General features: G+C 41.4%; 1 protein-coding gene across 3 annotated transcripts in view; it reads left to right on the top strand.

Moving 5' to 3' along the window:
* The window catches only part of LOC121629944 (WD repeat-containing protein 7), a 165,461-nt gene that overhangs the window by 27,081 nt on the left and 115,290 nt on the right, over window positions 1-23,090 (top strand). For all 3 annotated transcript variants that reach the window (XM_041969889.1, XM_041969890.1, XM_041969888.1), the window contains exons 15-18: window positions 2,718-2,932; window positions 13,167-13,400; window positions 13,488-13,781; window positions 13,873-14,069. In XM_041969889.1, the coding sequence (XP_041825823.1) occupies window positions 2,718-2,932; window positions 13,167-13,400; window positions 13,488-13,781; window positions 13,873-14,069 (940 nt within the window). The remainder of the gene's footprint in view (window positions 1-2,717; window positions 2,933-13,166; window positions 13,401-13,487; window positions 13,782-13,872; window positions 14,070-23,090) is intronic.

Below are 23,090 nucleotides of genomic sequence, written 5' to 3'. Positions count from 1 at the left end.
CCAGGCTGAGCATTGAGACAAACTGAGTGGGAGACGGCATGAGACAGGGTTTATATGGATAGAAGGAGAAAGTAAGGGCAAGAGTAGAGGAATGAAGAGTAAAGGAGAATCAGAATCAGAAAGAATCAGAATCAGAATCAGAATCAGAAAGGTTTTTTATTGCCATATGAGTGAACAGGTTCACATCATTAGGAAAATGCTGCGGTACTTGGTGCAGACATAAAAACAATATAAGTTATAAGTTTAAGCATGCAATAAATATAAAATAAAAATTTTAAAACAAAATAAAGTCTCTACACTTTAACACAAAATTACAAAATATACAGGATGGGTATGGAATTAGAGCATAATCCAGAAAGTATGCTAAAGTGACAGTAAAGTAGCTTTGGTATGTTTGTCTCTTTTTGCATGAAGGACAGGTCCTGTGACTGAGACAGAGCGTTTATGGCCTAGAGTTCTTGTTCATGAGTCCAACAGCAGAGGGGTAGAAACTCTTCTTGTGGCGAGAGGTTCTGGTCCGGATGGACCGTAGCCTCCTGCCTGAGGGGAGTGGCTCAAAAAGTCCATGACCAGGATGAGAAGGGTCGGCTGCGATCCGGCCCGCACGGCCCAGTGTCCTGGAGGCGTACAGGTTCTGGAGAGATGGGAGAGTACAGCCGATCACCTTCTCAGCAGAGCGCACGATACGCTGTAGCCTCTGTACGTCCCTGGTGGTGGCTCCAGCGTACCACACGGTGATGGAAGAAGTGAGGATGGACTCAATGATGGCTGTGTAGAACTGCACCATTGTCTTTGTTGGCAGGTTGAATTTCTTCAACTGCCTCAGGAAGTACATCCTCTGCTGGGCCTTCTTGATGACAGAGGTGATGGTGGGCTCCCACTTGAGGTCCTGGGTGATGGTGGTACCCAGGAAGCGGAATGAGTCCACAGTGGTGATGGGGATGTCAGTCAGGATGATGGAGGGGAGTGGGGCTGTGTGCTTCCTAAAGTCCACAATAATCTCCACTGTCTTCTGGGCGTTCAGCTCCAGGTTGTTGTGGCTGCACCAGGACACCAGACGTTCAACCTCCATCCTGTAGGCAGACTCATCCCCGTCAGAGATGAGTCCAATAACGGTGGTGTCGTCCGCAAACTTAATAAGTTTGACAGACTGATGGCTCGAGGTGCAGCAGTTGGTGTACAGGGAGAAGAGCATAGGAGAAAGTACACAGCCTTGGGGGGTGCCAGTGCTGATGGTCCGGGAGGCCGAGATGTTCTTCCCCAGCCTCACGTGCTGCCTCCTGTCCTTCAGGAAGTCAGTGATCCACCTGCAGATGGGATCAGGCACGTTCATCTGGGACAGCTTGATTTGGAGGAGGTCTGAGAGGATGGTATTGAAGGCAGAGCTGAAGTCCACGAACAGGATCCTGGCGTAGGTTCCCGGTGAGTCCAGATGCTGCAGGATGAAGTGCAGGGCTATGTTGATGGCGTCGTCTACAGACCTGTTGGCTCTGTAGGCGAACTGCAGGGGATCCAGGAGGGGGGCCGTGAGGGATTTGAGGTGGGACAGAACCAGGCGCTCAAATGACTTCATGACCACAGAGGTCAGTGCCACAGGTCTGTAGTCATTAAGTCCAGTGATCCTTGGCTTCTTGGGGACAGGAACTATAGTGGAATTTTTGAAGCAGTCTGGCACGTGACACGCCTCCAGTGAGGCACTGAAAATGTCCGTAAACACTGGGGCCAGCTCGTTTGCACAGTGTCTCAAGGTGGCTGGAGAGACACCGTCTGGGCCGGGGGCTTTCCGGGGGTTCACACGTTCGAACTGCTTCTTCACCTGCTCTTCCCCAATGGAAAAGGTTGTGGGGGTGGGGAAGGAGGGGGGCGTTGTGGAAGTCCTTGATGATGCATTCTCCTCTGAGGCGGGGTAGGAGGGGGGGTAAGAGTCTTTGTTGTTGTTGGGACTGGGGCTGGTGGAGGTGTGAGGGCTGCCTGATGGTCCATCAAAGCGACAGTAGAATCCATTTAAGAGGTTGGCTGTTCGCAGGTCGTCAGTGGAGTGGGGGGTTTTGGGCTTGTAGTTGGTCATTTGCCTAAGTCTTCTCCACGCTGAGGCCGGGTCGTTCTCTGAGATTTCCTGTCGCATATTCTCAGAGTGCTGTGATCTAGCAGTGTCCACTTCCCTGCTAAACCTGTAATTAGCCTCTTTGTAGCAGTCTTTGTTCCCACTCCTGAAGGCCTCCCTCTTTTCTAGCCACAGCTGTTTGAGTTTAGGAGTAAACCAGGGTTTGTCATTGTTGAAACTCACCCTGGTGCGTGATGGTATAATGCTGTCCTCGCAGAAGTGGATATATGAGGTCACAGTGTCCGTATACTCATCCAAACTGTCCGTGGCAGCCCTCATTGAGTCCCAGTCTGTAGTCTCCAAACACGTGCGGAGCTCCTCCACAGCCTCGCTGGTCCACTGTTTTATTGTCCTCACCACCGGTTTGGAGAGGAGGTGGTGGAAGAGCAGCCTAAGATAAAAGTATTAATGAGCCAGTTCATCCCAGAGGTACTGGGTACGTTTAAAGGTCAGGGCTCCATCCACACCAGACTTGGAGTAAAAATGTGATCAGTATCTGACCAGTATGTTTGATATTTTGCTTTCTCAAACTGTCCCTATGATGGCACAAAAAAGCTTATTAAACAAATTTGTTGAATTATTGATCCTGAGGTTTGTTTATATGTATTTGCAGGAGCGTTGGATCGCTGCGTGATGGGAATAACCTCAGTGGAGATCCTGAATGCCTGTGACGAGCTGGCTCCGGCCACTGTGGATGCTCTGAGCCACTCCGCCGTCAACCTGAAGCAGGCAATGACTCGCCGCAGCCTGGCAGCCCTAAAGAACATGGCGCAGCACAAACTGCAGACGCTTGCCACCAACCTGCTGGCTGCTGATAATGCAGACAAGGTAACTACAGCCACTCACCCTCCCATGCCACATTACAGTGCTATGTGACACAGACTCAACAACCAGCTCTGTGTCAATCATTTGCAATTTACTAGCAGCCGTTTCAGCTACTATGCTGAAAACTAAGCTCATGACTTTTCCAGGAAAAATAATTAAGGGAAAACTTATCTTGTAACTGTCAGTTCCTAGCTTGGGTTAAAATGTGACTTTTACATGATTAAAAATCTTAAAATAATGAATAATTTTCACATGTATTATGTCTATCCATCACCTATAAGATGGTAAAACATCTAACAGAGCAGTCCAAGTAATGAGTCCTTTTAATTTTAAACATCTCTTTGTTCCCAAATGAGGTTTTTTCTGCCTCATTTAGTAAAAGAAGACAAACAATGCATTTTATACATCTTTTCACCCATTCATACTTATAGACTGGTCATCTTCTTAAGATAGCTGGCTAAAGTCTGAGGCCAATTAAAAGTCTGCTGGAGACAAAAGAAAGGTCAACAGAGCAGCCATTGTCTGTGTGTTTATGTATTAGTGTGTGCTGGTGTCTTCCAGGGAAGATCCTCTTAAATGTCATGATAATGAAATAATTAAAAGATCCAGCAGCTGTACTTTCTAAAGATCAGCTTTAGAAGTTAAAGAGATGAAATCTTACTAGCCTTTACCAGATATTAGACCATACTTCGGACTTTGTGCTCAGTTTCCTTTAGCATTTTATTGACCTACTGTGTTTATGGCTGTTTCTAAATAGTTTAGTATTACTGGAATTTATAAAATCTAAAGCATTACCAAGAAAACTGTGGTAAATTCAGCTAAATGCCACGTGTTAACACTCAGTATTTAGGAGAACTATAGGAAATTCAGTTAGATGCTAAGTGTTAGCATGCTAAAAGTCAATATGTAGGAGAGCATTTAGGAATGCTGTGTGAAGTTAAGCTAATTGCTAATATTTAGCATGCTAAAACGAACAAAAAAGCCCTTTCTGCATTAATCCATACTGTTAATAAATGATGACACACAGTTAGCACCTGCTACATTGCCCCTTTTCTACAGTAAATCATGGGTTGAAGAGCTGCTAATGACCCATGAAAATGTTGAAATACTGCTAGCATTAAATGCTAACTAGCTAGGTAGCAATGATAGCATGGCTTCAGAGCCAATGATATTTCCTAGGTAGCTAAACAGTTAGCTAGATTGTTAGCTGGATATCTAGCTGGTTAGTGTGCAAAGATAGCATATTAATATAGCCTGAGATATTTACTTCCACACAACGATTTAAACACTTCAGGGCTGTCTTGTGTTTCAGCTGGTTAGCTTAATTGGTAGGGGACGAACATTAACACCTTCCAGTTGGGTCATTAGGCAAGACCCTTAATGCTATTGCGTAACCATTGTAAGTAGCTTTGGACAAAAGCGTCAGCTTAATGACTGTAAAAAAAATTATCATAACGGTTTAATTTAACAACCTTTTTATGACTAAAGTGCAGCAGTGAGAGGGGAAATTAAGGATTGTAAGATTATAAACTCAGCAATATGCCTACTAGACCTGTTAGCAAGGAAGCAATTCAAAAGTTAGGGGACAAAAATGAGATACAGCTAAAGTAGTAGAGAAATAAACGGTATGGTTTCCACATAAGCATGTAATGGAAATACTTCATGTTGCATTATGAAGAGAGCTGCTTCACAATAGCAAAAGGTCTCAGCATCACAGGGAGAGTTAGGCTGAGAATATTCTCCATGCTGTGGAAGGTTTTGTAAATCCAGTATGAAAAGCTAAACCTAAAAGTTCTTTCAACAGTTGCCTTAAACATTTCCTTTAGCAACAGTTCACAAACTAAAACACTTGATAGAAAGTTTTCGGTCAATGAAGAGTTCCTTTAGAGACCTCATTGAATCACTTAATGTCGCAGTGAAGCAGCTTTGAAACCCTACATTGGTGAAAACCCTTCAAATATCAAAATAATTCACATACTTTAGATGCAGTCATGGTATTATAGCAAAACGAGCTGCAGGAGTGTGTAAATGGGTGAAGAGAAACACGGAGAAACAAGCATAGACCATTTAAAATTAACTAATTGTTTAGTTTCTCTCACTAGTTAAACAAACAGCAGCACAGTAGTAAAGTGAAGTCCTAGTCAGCTTCAAAGTCGACTTCACAAACCTCTTCAGTGGTATTTTCAGCCATTTTTAGCATTGTCTCTCAAAGGATCAGAGGTTCACTGGTCAAACTCAGAAGATCGGATGTGTCCTGACAGGGGGAAAAAAAACTCGCCCACATGGGTATCCCAGAACAGAAAACAAACGAGCTGAATTATTTAGTGCCTGAACAGGTTTTAGTTCAGCTGTTGCTACAGTTCATCTTTTATAGGTTCACTTAAAAGCCATTTACCACCTTGTGTTCTGCTGTGGGATTTTAATTCATGTTTTTTTCTTAGTTTCAGCGAGATAACCATTGCTTTGTTGCTTTGTCCCCTCTCTTCTGCCCCAACCACCATAATCACAGCTCTTTTCTGAAAATGTAACACCTGCGATCTTTCCTCCCTATTCTCTTCTATCAGACTCACATCACAGTTGTCCTCTTTTTCTTCCTTTTTCTATTGACTGTTGCTCAAATCTATCCACTATCCCCAATGTCTTTGTCTCCCCTGCTGTGTGGAATGATGGATAATGACCATGAAATGTCAGACTATGAACTCAAACAGCTCCATGCAGCCAGCTCCAAGGCTTCCTCCTGTTTGTGTTTACAGCTGGTAGTTGTTTGACATCAGCTTGTGAATTCAGACACATGAATGAGTCTGAATGGGTGAATGTTATCTGTAAAAGAAAGTGCAGGGTGTGGTTATTATTATGTGAAAAGCACCAAATCAATCCAAACCATCATTTGATCAATGATTAATGGATTTGATAATATTAGCTCTTGAACTTGCTAGTAAAATGAGCTCATCAATAAGCAGAAAAACAGCGTCAGTGTTGTGATAAAGTGGGTTTACATGAGAAATGTCCTTGTTCATTTCACACTTTTTTACATTACGTTTTAGGTTAGAATTATATTTCCATGAAGTTAATTTATTTTCTTCATATGAAGCGCTGTCAAATTGTTTTCACCATGTTAATTGACAGGGAATTTGGTCATCTTGATGTTGATATCATTGTTTGATTTAGCAAGGTTAGCTAGGCTAGCATCAGCATGCAGGACGTACATTAAATAGGAGAGCTGCTAAACTATTTTTCCAACTATCCTGACTTGTATTTTCAGGCTTGTACTTTCCGACTCGTACTTAATGACTGGTACTTTTGACTTTTACTTCCTACAATGTATTTGCAAGCCTGTACTTCCTAATTTGTATTTTCAAGCCTGTACTTCCTAACTTGTATTTTCAGCCTTGTACTTTCTGACTCGTGCTTATGACTTGAACTTCCTAACATGTATTTTCAGGCTTGTACTTTCTGACTCATACTTGTGACTTGTACTTTATGACTTGTACTTTTTAAATTGTATTTTTTAACTTGACTTGTACTTTTAAGCCTGACTTGTATTTTCAGGTGTGTGCTGTCTGACTCGTACTTATGACATGTACTTTATGACTTGTACTTCCTAACTTGTATTTTCAGCCTTGTACTTTGACTCGTACTTATGACATGTACTTCCTAACTTGTACTTTTAAGCCTGACTTGTATTTTCAGGCTTGTACTTTCTGACTTGTACTTCCTAACTTGTATTTTTTAACCTGACTTGTATTTTCAGGCTTGTACTTTCTGACTCATACTTGTGACTTGTACTTTCAAGCCTGTACTTCCTAACTTGTATTTTCAAGCCTGTACTTTCCGACTTATATTTTCAGGTACAGGTACTTTCTGACTTGCAGAATTAATATTTGCAGATGGGCTTTTTTTTAATAGCTTCATTTATGCAGATAAAAGTTTTGTGCCTCTCCTACCTCCATACTCTCCTAATTAGTCAACTGACTACTACTTCTGATTACTTCTTAATGTAAAGCATCCTTATTGCTTGAGCTCACCACTTGTAGCCGATTCAACCTTCAGGTCAAGCTATCTACTACTTTCTGACGTTTTTGGCAGCTTAGTTGTAGGGCTGGGTGATTAATTGAATTTTAATCACAATTACGATCTGGGTTTTCAACGATCATAAAAGTTAACTGATCCGATTATTTTTGTCCTTCGCAGTTTCCTCTTGTGCTGTTTTCAGTTGCAAATCGAGCACCACTGGCATTGTAGCTCTGGTGCAGACTCCCCGACAGCCCGACTGCTTTAGTTTTATTCAGCGCGAGTAGCAAACACCTCGCCAGTTAAGGGCTGGACACACGGGAGGCAACGTCGCTCCTTTTCCATCATTTTATATGGAACTTGCGTGATGAGGCAAAAATCGCTGCCCTCCTCCAGCCAAGCCACAGGCGACATTCATGAATGTAAAACGTTGCGCTCGTTCACGCAGACGTGCACACGGGGGCTTGTGACGTGACACAAGAAAATAGAAAAATGTTCAATTTTTGTGAGTCGCGACTAAATAATTCACGAGCTTCCAGAGACACAGAGAGACAAACGTTATAAACAAACAGAACTTTTTTCTCAGTTAACACAGAGAACAACCCAGGATTTAAAAACCTCATCAACATTTTGGAAAAAAGGCATCACTACCATCTCGACACCATTTTAGTGGAGTGTCTCTCCATGCCCTGGATGATGTGTGTAGTGTACAGTCCAATGTTTCGCCACCGCTGTGGTCAAGCTGCATCATAGAGCCATATATAAATGTCGCGCTACATTTTATTTACGCGGATTTCAACGTGAAAACGAAATGTCTCCAGACTCACTTTTTCCAGATCACACTGGGCAGAATATAGATGCTGGTCTATGACAAACAGCTATTCTCTCTCTAATCGTGTTAAATTATCAAGATCTCAATTTCAATCAAAATAATCTTGATGATCATTTTTCTCATAATCGAGCAGCCCTACTTAGTTGACTGCTGTATTCTTTTAGACGGAGGAATTTGGTTGTGTGTCCTTTGCCTGCCTCTCAGCCTCTGCAGCTTATCAGCAAAAAACCTCCCTGAACACATCTGATCTCCTGGGACTTTTTATCTTGGAAAGCTGTCAGTTAATGCATCATGAAAAGATTTTTAAAGAATTTTCAAGGCTTTGTTCATCTGATAGCAGTTCTTTAGCCTGTGTGTGTGTGTTTGTCTGACTGGGATATGTTGATGTGTGCATGTGTGTGTGTGTGTGTGTGTGTGTGTGTGTGTGTGTTGTGGACTCCACTGTTTGCCAGGAGGGCCCTGCAGGACAATGACCTTTAGATCTACTTCCCTAAAGCTAGGAACAATGTGTGTGTGTGTGTGTGTGTGTTTGGTGGGGTTTAAAAGTCTGAGAATAGTCAAGATGGCCCTACTTTTTATTAGTTTCAGTTAAAATGTTTTATTTCAAAAGAAATCTGCTAACAATTTGTGTTTGCTGATGTCTGCCGGCCTTACTGAACAATGACTGCTGGTTGATTTACATGAATGAGTCTTAGATGGATCGATCATGTGGCATAGCCAGTGCCTCAGACTGATGGCTGACCTAAAAACAGTTACACGTTTTCTACATTTTACATGATTATTTCCAGGTTTTTAAATATATTTGTTTGCTTTTCTCTTTAATTAATCTCAGATGTTGAACCAAAATAGTTAATATCATTTAATGTCTGATCAATAACAAAATCAGCTATATATTGTGTGTATGCATGTCCTTAATGGGATGCGCGCACCTGTGTGTGTGTGTGTGTGTGTAATGTGGCTGTTTTCCTTTAGATGACAGTGTTTCTCCACTATAATAACACAGTACTCCACAGTGACTCACTGACACGCAGGATCGAGGAGCAGATGTTTTAGATGAAATGAAAGAAAACAGATGAATTTTCTATATTTATTGAGGACATTTCATTGTTTATCATTAAAATGTTGACTGTTGTTCATCATAAACCACAGAGCACACTGTGTTTCATTGACTAAACAAGAATTTAGGCTTGAAATTAAACTAGAATTTGGATTAAATAAAAGAAACAGTTACACAAATTTAAAGTAACTGTATATTTTTTTGTGGTACATGCATGTACAGGACAGTGAATGACATTTCACCCCCGTCTGAACGCAGATGGAAACCCACAAAGCGTCAGTGCTGAGGGAAGACGTCACTGTCAGAGCTGTGAGGTTGCTTTGTGTGAATGTGTTTCTGCTGCAGGTTTAATGTCTGTCTGTCAAGAGTCTCTGTGGCTAATTATGCATCTGCACATCCAGGTCTACACACTGAGCCGTGTAACTACGAAAGGCTGAAATTAGGGACTGACTGAAATCGATCTTTTTAGGACCGATGGCCAATATGGGCAGCAAATTTTCTTGAGCTGATATTTGGAGCCGATGCTGCTTTTGTTCCTTCAATTTACATCATAATTTACATCATTTAATTTTTTTTTTTTAAAGAAACATTTATAAAAAATGATAGTTCTAAAAGTTCTTAATCCTCTCAGTTTAGGAGCTGCTGGTTATAATGGAGGAGACGCTTTGCCTTTTCTCCCATCAGCCGGTACCATCCAGCTGCGTGAACTGCTCCTCCTCATCAGTCTCCTCAGAATTAAATGACATGAATAACACCTATGAGGTGAAAAGCAGCTGCTGCAGTATTAAATTTTACATCAAACTGGACCTTAAACGTCTATTTAATCAAGAAGTGCACTGAAACCTAGCAGCTCAGAAGAGGTTTAGTTAGCTGCTAGAAGAACACCCAGCAGAGTTTATGAGGTGGAAATATTTTTGCCTTCTCTCCGCATCGCAGTTGTATCATCCACATGCCTTCTGCCATCGTACGTGAAACAGCTTATGGAAAAAAGGCAAGAATATTTATATTGTCATGACAATCTACACTATGAGGCTAGAACAAGTATTTAGAAGTCACATCCAGCACAGATCAGGCCTCTGCTCCTGCTGCACGGCTTTCCTCCACCTGCTGCTGGTGCCTTTGTGCTGCAGCCACTTCTAGACTTCGTAGAATAAAACAAGATGATTTAGAACCAATTGGAGTTTTTTCTATACTGAAACTTTTTTATTGACTTTATAGATCAATGGAAGGTAACTGTTGTCTATCAGCTGATCATTCTGATCGATCAGCTGCTGCGTGAAATCATTCTGTCAGAGACCTAAAACACTGATGATGTACAAGATTATTTCATAACAAATATAATTTCCTTTAGTGCGCTCAGCAATGTGCACTAAGTTTAAACTTACCGTGTTTTGAAGCTGATGCAGCAGACTTTCCACCAGCACATAGTGGTTGAGAAGTAATGCGCGTCCTGCTTGTGACTAGTATACTAGTCACGTCTAGTATACGATACTAGTAAAAAACGCAAATTTCGGCCTGCTAAGTTTCCTGGCTGATGTATAGCTGCAGTTTTAGAAAATTTACTAAAATCTTCACTGAAAAAATTCACGACCTTTAAACACTTAATCCTTGTAATCCTGTTATTATGCTAATAAATCAAATTTCATTCAGATTAGGCCAGTTCATAATTTGAATTTAATGCCAATTTAGAGGAAGATGCTTAATGAAGGAAACCAAAAGACTGACCCAAATCTGGTCATTGATTTAGTATCTGTCAACACCACCAACACTGGTCAGTTTCCCATTGACATCTGTTCGTATCATATGCAACTCATTGTACATATTTTTCTTTTTGGGTTCGCTTATGTATGAAATGTGCTGTATAAATAAATTTGGTGATCAACAGTGATCAGAACTTATTACATACTGGAACAAGAATAACTTTGGCCAAGTCTGGAGTCAGCTAGCAAGGTGATGCTGGAGGCCAAAATAAATAGTTCTGGAGCCACTGATGGTGGCACCATCACCAACCCTCATCAACCTTTGATAGAAACTGGCCTAAACTATATCCTATGAATGAAATTCATGTTTGTAAGTACAAAAAACCTTAAACTTATTGACAAAATGTGTGGAGGTCAGTCACAGGACGTTAGTGAGTAATCAGCTGTTAATAAATTCCACATGCCAAGCCAACTTTATTTATAAAGCAGCTACTGAACAAAAATAACTAAAAGTTAAAAGACAAATCAGATAGAAATAAACTGAAATAAAAGAAATAATAAAATAAAGTAAGAAATAAAAAAATAGCTATAAAAGCAACTCTCATACTGGGTGAAACAGGAATGAAAAGAGGTGTTTTTTTTTAGAAGGGACTTAAGGGAAGAGGCTATTCTAACCTGCAGCGTAACCACAGTTGTGGTCCTGCCACAGAGAAAGATCTGTCCCATCCGAGCTTCCGCCACGTCCACATGTTCTAAAAACCCATTCAGTCATTTACATTCATAAATTGTCTCAGATATCCAGATATAGTGACAACACAGACCTGTAGAAATGACGTCTGTTCCTCATCAGAGCGATGGAGAGGAGGAAAAACGGCTGAGTTTGAAGCCAACCAAACATCTGTGTAGTTCATTCATTCAAGTTAAATATACATTTATTTAAAAAAATAGATTTGAAGAAGACTTGCAAAAGGAGATATATTTATTAAATCTCTGAAACAATTAACCGTGTTAAAACAAACACTGCGGAGAGAGAGGAGCTTTGATGATGTGGGATCAAGGAGAGGTCGCTGTTACTTTTCTTTTTAAATGACAGAGATTACTTTTCCTTTTGATTTCGGCTCGATGAGGAACTGTTCCTGAGAAATAAATCTGTGTTGGCCCGTGAAAAATGCATCCAGCTTGGATGACGTAAAGGCCTAAAGATGGAAATTAGCCTTGCTATAATCTTACATATTTACATTTTAGGTTTATTAATATGCATTGTTCATTTTTAAAAATAAACTTAAACCTAATCCAAGCTAATTGATGTCCAAGTTATTTCCTATCTCATGTTCCTGGATTTACACTGAATCAGTTTCTGCAGAATTATTAGCTTATAACTTTGCACCACAGGTCCCAAATCACAGTAGAAAACTGACAGGATTTCTTTTAGGTCTCTTAGCTCAGGGTTTGAATAATTCTTTGATTCAGATCAAAGAGAAGTTCTCACCTGCCCGTCACAGGTGTCTTTTCTAGGTCTGGTAATCAATGAAACCCTGTCTCTGTTTTCTATTTTAAAGATAACTAACTGACTGATGATTATTTCAACAAGATAAAGAATGCACGTGGAGGCTGTTTTACTGCCTGATTCTGTGCTTATGCGGGTCAGAACTGTTTCATATTTAAGAACATTTCTTAGTAGAAGTACAGGTTGCTGTACTTTGTTGTAAAATTTACAGAGTTGATGGTACACTAATCTTATATTATGAATGTAGGAGATTTTATTTAAACTTAATAATGATAATTCCATTATTTCAAACAATTTAATAAAAGAAAAGATAAAAACGTTGGTGGAAATGTGTGGTATACCCACACATTTCATGTTTGGTGTGGTCTTTAACTGATGATGTCTGAATGTTCAACAATATAATGAAGAAGACTGTTTAGATACAAGCAGTCATTGAACCAGAACATTTCGTGGTTCATTCATGGTTCAGAAACCTCTTTTGGGCTTTTTTCTTGTGGTTAATTATCTTGTGAGAGAGCAGCATGTTGCACAATGAATACTTGAACATTCAGAAGTTGTACTTGTGCATTCAAAAGATTAGAGAAATTCAAATAAAGTTCACCTGTAAAGGTTATAGTCCATCTTAGGTTCATCCTGACTTATACAAAAAGCCAAATATCCCTAACTTTTCCTGACTAGTGTATATGGTCTGTACTATCAGCAGCTGGCTGGTTCAGTTCAGTTCAGCGATGAGCGGAGAATATGCTTTCAGACAAAACACTTCCAGGGTTATACTGAGTGTAATGCAGCTGCCTGGAGGATGACATCTTGTTGTATTAATAGCTGGAATAAGGGCTTCCTCAGTTCACATGAGAGAAGTTTAGTTGTGTTCATTTAAGCTCATAGGATTACCAAGACCTGGATAATTGAGAATCTATGCTAACGTGGTAGTCGTATCAGAATTGCTAGGCTTCCATGTCGTATAGAATGATATGCCTGGACTTCGCTGTAGTACCACTCCTCTGTGTTATGTGAGCGCATTAAGCAATTAAAAGTTTCTATTTTTCAAACTTTTTCTATTTTTAGTGCTTGCTAATAAGTGTTATAAAACAGTTAGGTTTTAAATACCTTTTAAAATCCCTCTTCTTCAGGGCAACTTGCCAAAATACTCCCACAATGCACTGGTGGTCCAGGCGATGAAGACCAACCTGACGGACCCAGACATGCATGTGCTCTTCTTCGATGTGGAGGCAATGATCATCCAGCTTCTGACGGAGGAAGCACAGAGACCAAACCCGATGCTGGTGTCTCCGGAAACGCTCCAAAAGAGCCAGGCCGGGGCTGACAAAGGGGGGTCTTTCTTGGCAAACAAGATCTTCAAACAGGTCTGTAATTATTCAGGAGATCAAACAGCAGAGAAAGATATTCTTTTTTTTACTTTGTTAAAAGCGTATAATATCTGTCTAAATCAGGTGAAGGAAACCATGAAGGAGACTATCAAGGAGCACCTGCTGGATGATGATGAAGAAGAAGAGGAGGAAATGAGGAGGCGTGAGGAGAAGTCCAAGTCTCTGAGTCTGCTGGAGTATAACCTGACGATGGACACGGCCAAGCTCTTTATGTCCTGCCTACATGCCTGGGGCCTCAACGAACAGCTGGATGGCATCTGTCTGGACCGACTGGGCATGCTCAGACCACACTGCCCCATCTCCTTCGGCCTGATTTCCAGAGGAGGTCACATGTCCCTCATGCTGCCTACCTTTAAGGTAACAAAGAATGTGGAAATCAAAGCAAACAGAGCAGAAAACATAAAACCAAGCGCTCAAACCTTCCATTTATCTATCTTCTTCTTCCCAGGAGTCTTTGCTTCATCAGTTGTCACTGGCAACAGGTCGGAAGCTCACTTTATCGGACATTGTTGGGAAAGGGACGTACGGCGTATCAAGGGCCGTCACCACACAGCACCTCCTTTCTGTGATCTCACTGGCCAACACTCTGATGGGGATGACCAACGCCACCTTCGTTGGAGAGCATATGAAGAAAGCACCAGCTAGGTATCAAAACACACCAGCTAGGTGCAAACACACCAGCTAGGTATCAGTCACACCAGCTAGGTATCAAACACACCAGCTAGGTATCAAACACACCAGCTAGGTATCAAACACACCAGCTAGGTATCAAACACACCAGCTAGGTATCAAACACACCAGCTAGGTATCAAACACACCAGCTAGGTATCAAACACATCAGCTAGGTATCAAACACACCATCTAGGTCTCAAACACATCAGCTAGGTATCAAACACATCAGCTAGGTATCAAACACACCAGCTAGGTATCAAACACACTAGCTAGGTATCAAACACATCAGCTAGGTATCAAATACACCAGCTAGGTATCAAACACATCAGCTAGGTATCAAACACATCAGCTAGGTATCAAACACACCAGCTAGGTATCAAACACACCAGCTAGGTATCAAACACACCAGCTAGGTATCAAACACATCAGCTAGGTATCAAACACATCAGCTAGGTATCAAACACACCAGCTAGGTATCAAACACACCAGCTAGGTATCAAACACACCAGCTAGGTATCAAACACATCAGCTAGGTATCAAACACATCAGCTAGGTATCAAACACATCAGCTAGGTATCAAACACACCAGCTAGGTATCAAACACATCAGCTAGGTATCAAACACATCAGCTAGGTATCAAACACACCAGCTAGGTATCAAACACATCAGCTAGGTATCAAACACATCAGCTAGGTATCAAACACACCAGCTAGGTATCAAACACACCAGCTATGAATGAATGAGTTTTTTGTCATTGCACAACAATTACATCAGCAATCATTGGCAGTGAAATTCTCAAATCCCAGGTTCTCCTAACAATGCTAAAATGAATATAAACCAAAAAACAAGAATGCTCCAAATAAGTTATACAGTAAAACATATAATAAACAATAAGAAAGGCTGTTATTCAAAGGTGGCATTGCTGCTGACAGCATTAGAAGTCTCATGGCCTGTGGTTTGAAGCTGTCCCTGAGCCTGGTGGTACGGGCTTGAATGCTGCGACTCGATTGGATGGACCACTGTCGAATAGTCCGCGTCACTGGTCCGTGACACTTCAATTTCTGCCTAAAGGAAGACAGAAGCAGAAATGAGGCGTGATCAGATTTCCCAAAAGGAGAGCGAGGGGGGGCCTTATGCGTGTTTGCGTAAGGGGTGTAAACATGATCGTGTGTGTTCTTGCTGATGTGTTTGTGGTATCTCAGCAGGACTTTCCTCAGGTTGATGCTGTTAAATACCCAGGTAACAATAAACGCAGCCTCCGGCCATGAAGTCTCTGCCCTTCAAAATGTTCTTCCATGGCCTCGTTGGTATCAGCGTGTGGCGGAACATACACTACTGTCATGACAACCGATGTGAACTCAGGTGGAAGGTAATAAGGCCGGCATCTGATCATGAGGGGCTCCAGGTCCGGGGTACATCCCGTAGAAATAATTCCCATCAAACACACCGGCTAGGTATCAATCACACCAGCTAGATATTAATCACAGATATAGGCAATCAACATGAAAAATGCCTAATTTAAACTGGTCCTTGGGGAACCCCACATTGGATTTTATGGATTCTTAAGGAGCATGTATCCATACTTACATAAAATTGGCGATCTGTGAGATAGGAGTAAAACCATTTAAGAACAGTACCTGATAGGCCCACCAGACTTCTGAGGCTGTCTAGTAAAATCTCGTGATCAACTGTATCAAAGGCGGCACTAAGATCCAGTAAAACCAGGACAGAAAGTTTCTGTGCGTCAAAATTACATCTGAGGTCATTAACACTTTTTAAAAGGGCCGTCTCGGTACTGTGGTTTGTCCTAAAACCAGACTGATATTTTTCTAAAATCTTGTGTTTATTCAAAAACTCATGCAGTTGAATAAAAACAGCTTTTTCTGTCATTTTACTTAAAAAAGGTAAGTTGGATACAGGTCAGTAATTATCAAGAATGTTTGGACCGAAATTACTCTTCTTCAGAAGGGGTCTCACCACCGCTGTTTTAAAGGCAGCAGGGAAGACACGCGTCTGAAGAGACTTGCAGTTCATCATTCATCATCCATCTGGTTGTAACATACATGCAAGGGCCTTTAATTATTTGTAGTTTTTAATTGATGACATGTGTAGCAATTTCCACCAAACACAAGGTAAACACTGATGTCTGGGACTGAAACAGGTGGAAACGCATCTAAATTTGAACTTCAGTTCAGCAGCTTCTTTCTGCATGATAACAGTTCTTCGCTTCTCCTGTGAGCTTAATATGGTAAGGACGTTTCTCCCTAGTGTGTTTTAGACTTGTTTTTAACAAAGTTTACTACAGAGAAACCTGAAGTGTAGATGGAAACAGTAGATGGATTCCCCCAAGATGGTGGACAATGCCGGTGACGTCACATGTGCATTCTTTTATGACTTTTTGGTCCTGCAGCCTTTGCGGCCCTCTAGGTGGCACTCGAGGCCTAAGCATGATTTAAGCAACAACAACAAATATAAGGAATCTTTACTGAAGCCCAACACATTGTTGATTCGAGCTGAAACAAAACAACTCAAACAAGCCGGAACAGAAACTAAATTTAAGCACAGGAACACAATGTCTCCACAAACACAGCAAAACCAGAAATTCAACCAGTGTGGACTTTGTGTGTGCGCCAATGTGCGAGCTGATTGTTTAGTCTGTCTGAGCTCTCATTGTGCTGTGAAAGATTTAACACAGAGGTCGAGGTCCTGCTCCTGTAACACCAGCACAACATTTCATCAACCCCGCAGGGAGGCCGAGGGAGGCAGAGATGCTAAAAACACTCAAAGAACAGCAGAGATGGGAGAAGAGAGAAAAGAAGGAGCTACTGAGACGTTTTATCAGCTCCTGGGATTTTAAATCAGCTGTTTTTAAGGATGTGTTTTTCTTCTTCTCTTTATAGTCACTTTTATAAAAGTTATGATTTACATTTTCCTTTACCTTCAGAGTGAGAAAAACACGATTCCAGTTAGCTAATCTCAGTCATCAGGTCAACACCACTGTCTCCTCTAATCTAATTGCGATCAGGTAGCTAATATTCTAATACTGGTAGCAATTACAGCCAATGGTGTGTTTGAATTTGATAATTCAGTTTGTTTTTTAAGTCCAACCATTGATAACGCTATCTTACAGAGTCCATACTATAGAGTCTGCTTGTATTACATTGTTTGTTAATGTAAAAGATATGTTAAATAAGAGAGACCACACCAAAGAGAGGTATTTTCTCCATAAAACAATATCTGAACAGCAGTATTCTGAAGCTAACCTAGACAAGATCTTATTCTGACCAAAAACTTAACCCTTTGAACCTTATGCTTATTTTATAGGCATTTGCTTGAAAATTGCCTGCCCATAATAAACTCAGTGTATCTCAGCAACCATGGTGTCTATATGAATATTTTAGGAGTAAAAGGAACACGTATCATATTTTTTTAAGATTTGTAAAAGTAAGTATATTTACTATTGAAGAATGAATTAAAATGACACAGCACAAATTAAAAGAGTTTCAGATTATAAAAATCTAACACTTTCAGGGTAAATATGAATATTCCTTTGGAATGATGCAGCTGTGACTATAAACCTCTATCAAATTTTAGTACAGTATGTGAACGTTATATTTGCAATGACCAACTCTGATAAAATTAATCAAAACCAAATTAGAAAAAGCTTAAATACAGAGTTATAATGAGGTCTCCAAACTAAATGCATGTTTTGGCACTTTGGTACCATTTGTTCTTAACGTCCTCTACTGGGGGACCTTAGATTTTAAAGAGTTAAACAACACATCTTAGATCTTGATGAATGGAATATTCCAGTTCCAGAGCCACCCATCTGTTGTCTTGCCATTTATCCGGGGTCAGGTTGCGAGGGCAACTGCCTCAACAGGGAAGCCCAGACTTCCCTCTCCTCAGCCACTTCCTTAAGCTCATCCAGGGAGATCCTGAGGTATTCCCAGGCCAGCCAGGACATGTAATCCCTGCAGCACATCCTGGGTCTTCCCTGGGGTTTCCTCCCAGATGGACATTCCCCAGAACGTCTCACCAGGGAGGTGTCCAGAAGGCATCATAACCAGATGCCTGATCCACTTCATCTGGCTACCCTCGATGTAGAAGTACAGCGGTTCTACTCTCAGCTCCTCCTGGATGACCAAGCTTCTTACCCAGCCACCCTATGGAGGAAACTCACTTCAGCTGCTTGTATTCGCGATCTTGTTCTTTCGGTCACTACTCACAGCTGGGGACCCTAGGTGAGGGTAGGAATGTAGATTGACTGGTAAATCAAGAGCTTTGCCTTTTGGCTCATCTCCTTCTTTATCACAACAGACCGATGCAAAGTCTGCATCACTGCAGACGCTGCAACGATTCGCCTGTTGACCTCCTAATGCATCCTCCCCTCACTCATGAACAAGACCTCAAGATTGATGAGGTCCAGCGAGGTGCTGATTCTCATCCCAACCGCTTCACTCTACTGCAAATTGCTCCAGTGAGAGTGGGAAATCAGTGCCTGATGAAGCCAACAAAACCACAACATCTGCAAAGAGCAGAAACCCAATCCTGAGGCCACCAAACCGGATCCCCTCAATACCTCAGCTGCACCTAGAAATTCGGTCCGTAAAAATTATGAACAGAATCCGTGACAACAGGCAGCCTTGGTGGAGTCCAACCCTCAGGAAAAAAAATCTGATTTACTGCCGGCAATGCGGACCAAGCTCTAGCACCAGTTTTACAGGGAATGGTCAGCTCGTCCACATGTGGACTGGTTGTGCGAACTTGTATGCTCCCTCCACAACCCTGAACATGGTGTAGAGCGGGTCCACTGTTCCATGACCGGGACAAAAACCACACTGTTCCTCCTTAATGCAAGATTCGACTATTCCATGAACCAGCCTCTACAGAACCCCTGAATACACTTTACTAGGGAGCCTGAAAAGTGTGATCCCCCTGTAGTTTTAGCACACCCTCCAGTCCCCTTCTTGAAGAGGGGGACCAGCACACCTACGCCAGTCCAGAGGCACTGTCCCAAATGTTCATGCAATTCTGCAGAGGCTTGTCAACCAAGACAGCCCCACAGCATCCAGAGCCTGCTTGGAACCTTTGGGCAGACCTCGTCCACCCCTAGGGCCTTGCCACAGAGGAGCTTTTTAACCGCCATGGCGACCTCAGCCCTAGAGATAGGAGAGCCCACCCCTGGGTCCCCCGGTTCTGCTTCCTCACAACAAGACATGTTGGTGGGATTGAGAAGGTCTTTGAAGTATTCCTTTTACTGACCCACATCATCCTGAGTTGAGGTCAGCAGCACCCATCCCTGCTGTACAGTGTTGATGGTGCACTGTTTCCTCCTCCTGAGCCACCAGATGGTTGACCTTCCAAGCCGTCCGGAGGTCATTCTCCATGGCCTCTCCAAGCTACTCCCATGCCATGTTTTTTGACAGCAAAAGCTGTATTCGGCTTAGCCTACCGATACTTGTCAGCTGCCTCAAGAGTCCCACAAGCTGTCAAGCTGAAGACTTTAGCTTGATGGCATCACTTACTGCTGGTGTCTACCAACGAGTTTGGGGATTACCATCACAACACAACACACCACACTGGTGGACATCATGACCACAGCTAAGACTGGCTGCCTCAACAGTGGGGGCTTGGAACATATAATAACAATGATAAAACACCACTTGAACTCAGATCCGGGAGAGCCTTTCCTCCCAACCCCCTCACACCTCTCCAGATCTCACATTTCCCATGTGAGCATTAAAGTCCCCCAGCAGAATGAGGGAGCCCCCAGGAGTGCTCTCCAACACTCCATCCAAGGACTACAACACGGGTGGGTACTCTGAACTGCTGTTTGGTGCATAAGCACAAACAACAGCCAGGACCTGCCCCCCCATCTGAAGGCGAAGGGAGGCTACCCTGTCATCAACAGGGGTAAACCTCAATGTACAGGCACCAAGTCGGGGGGCAGTGAGCATGCCCACATTTGCTCGGTACCTCTTCCCAGGAGCCAAGAATGGAAGAGTGTCCAACCCTTTTGAAGAGACTGGTTCCAGAGCCCAAGCCTTGTGCCGTGGTGAGTCCAACTATCTACCTAGAACTACTCAACCTTCTGAAAAAGCTCAGGCTAATTCCCTGCTAGAGAGATGACATAATCCACATTTTTCTAGAATTTTTCCAGGAAATTAAGAATGAAAACCATAAATCTCAAGTCCTCAGTGTCTAAAATGAATTTTAAATCAGTCAAACTACATAAACGTCATGTCAAGTATCAGTTTAAGTGTATCTTGAGTTAAGTCTCAGGTCCATATTCAGTTTTATCACATGTAGTCTTCAGAAACAACAGTTACCTTAAGTCAGTCAGTGTAAGCTTAGCCAAGTCTAAAGTGAACCGAGACAAGAAGTCAAGTTAAATTCTATTTAAGCATTTCAGTTTATTGTGACCTGGATGATGCAGAATCTACACCAACATAAAACACCATTAATTATCCTTTTATGTTCTGTCATTCATTCCTTTAATTAGGATTTCTAAACAGGGAGTAGCAGCTATTAAATCAGAAGCAAAAAACACAAACCAGGAGACATCAGGAGACTGTTAACAACTTTCTCAGAAGCAAAGAACTTTTGTTCTTCATTATGTTCAAATCGAGGAGGGAAACTGTGCAGCTTCTGCACAGACACAAGCTGCAGACTTTAATATTAAACTCAAACAAATAACCTTCTTTCTCTTTGTTTCCTCTTCAACGCTCCAAACCAGCAGTTGTGAATATTTGACAATGTTTTGGGCTTTTGCTTTTTCATGTTCACCCCCATCTTAGATTTATGATGGTGAACGAACTGGCTCTCCACTCGTCGGAGTTTGAAAAGAAGCTTGTAATCTTTCACCTACTTTTTTGTAGGACTTGTGTTTAAAAGATTTTTTAGCCCATTTCTGGGGTCTCCAGTTTTAGGGTTGTGTGGCTTATTAATGCCTCTACTTTTGGTATACAATTTGCACATCACATTTATAGTTTTGCTGCATTTAAGTATTTTAACTCCTGATGTCTAATCACATCTGAAGCATAAACCCTCCTTCCAAAAAGAAAAATTTATAGATGAGACTTGGTTTTCATGTGCATTTGAATCAGTACTAACTGTAATGGATAGATTTAGATATTTTTGTGCTCTAAGGCATGTTTTTCATGTTTGCAGACCTAAAAAGCAGGATAACATTGTGAGGTATGTCTCAAATTCAAGTGTCAGGCCTGAGAAAATGGCTGTCCCTGGTCTCTTGGGACATCAGCGGAATCAGAAGGTACAACCCCAGTTACAGAAAAGTTACGATGCTATGTAAAATGTAAATAAAAACAAAATACAATGATTTGCTGTTGTCAAATTGAAAATGAGCTACTATTTTCTATGAAATGATAAAATGTCTTAGTTTCAACATGTGATATGTTGTTTGTAATCTATTGAGAATAAAATATGGGTTGATGGGTTTTGTAAACTGTTCCATTATGTCGTTATTTACATTTTAATTGGGAATTGAAGTTGTATTTCCAATGTTAAAAAAAATGTTTCTGTCACTATGCCTAAGTAAACCGCAATAAATCAATGGAGAAATGTGAATTTTTCCTCCTCTTTAACAAAGAAAAACACCATGCTAACAATGATGCCACTGATCACCTTCAGCAGCAAAATCATGCACGTTAATGTGTGCCCTAAAACTTGCATTCAGTCTCAATTTGTTAAGATTAGGGTCTAAACTTTGAACAACTGTGTTGTCCTGTTTTTTTTTTTTTTTTTAAATAGTAGATTATTGTAAATTTTCAGCCCTTGTAAGGGCTTAAAAGCCTTAAACCTCCTCTGGATCTCCAGTGCCCCAGAGCGCTCTTTTATATTTTCAACAATTTCTCATGAACGCTAGTGTGTAACTCTGTGGGGAAAATTGTGATGGATAGCTTACCCTTTAGGTTATTTATGAAAGGTTTCCAAGCATTGATATCCCATCCAGGACGTTTACAATCCAGCCACATAATGTAGTGTTTATTCAGAGGCTCTATATGGTAAATCCACAATGAGTGATCCATGATAACACCATGTATCACATTTTCATGATATAAAAAAGATCACTATCACTACTATGTTGCTAAGAGACCTCTATTTAGACCCATAAATTATAATGACGCCACTTCCTGTCAAACTTTCCACCAATCAAAGAGCTTAGATTGATGGTAATGTCCAATCAGGAGCATCTATGTTAGTCTGAAAAGACACACGGTGGCACCAAAAAACAGAGCCGAGTTGGAGTTGTTTTTGAGGATAGTAAGTAAATAGTAGCATAAATACCTGTAAATGAGGACAAATGATAAATATGTAAACAGTTTTTGTTGTGTGTTAGTTTCAATGCCAATATTTTTTCTCCTGAAAGAATGATATGCAAACGAGAAAAGGCTTGGTCACTGTTGATCTGTGTGTTATTTCTACAAAGTTCTGTTAGTAATAAATTCTGCTTTCTTGTTTTGGTTGACCTTTATGGTGCTATATCTAGGCATGCTCCAATATCACAAACCAAGTGCAAGTACTTGCCGATACCAAGTACTGATACAAGTACTAATAAATCCTATTACAGTTCACTGGTAAGGAGTGTGAACCAGATGCGACGACTGAGTGATTAATTGTGTGATATATGGGGTACAGGAAAGAAGGCTTCAGTCCCATCTTGTAAAGGCAGGACATCATTTTCTTATAATTTTTCCTCTGGTCGATCACCTCTGAAGAGTAGTCTTCATGAACTCTAAGTGAACGACCTAGGTAAAGTGGCGTACCTCTTCTCCGAGTCTCGTGGACCAGCCCATCCCTTCTTTGGAAGTGGTGGAAGCAGACGATAACAAGTCGTGGTTTTGGTTTGAGGGTTGCACTGCGGCAAACCCGATCTAGTTCGGCTGCGAAAGAGAAGATTTTTCTTGCCGAAGTTTAGAAAAGTAAAGAATTCTCTCAGGGAGCCCAATTAGCCGAATGTTGCAGTGTCTG

This window comes from Melanotaenia boesemani, chromosome 19, assembly GCF_017639745.1.
Source record: "Melanotaenia boesemani isolate fMelBoe1 chromosome 19, fMelBoe1.pri, whole genome shotgun sequence".
Classification (NCBI taxonomy): Eukaryota; Metazoa; Chordata; class Actinopteri; order Atheriniformes; family Melanotaeniidae; genus Melanotaenia; species Melanotaenia boesemani.
The sequence above is the reverse complement of the archived record's forward strand: the minus strand, read 5'-3'. Positions and strand labels throughout refer to the sequence as shown.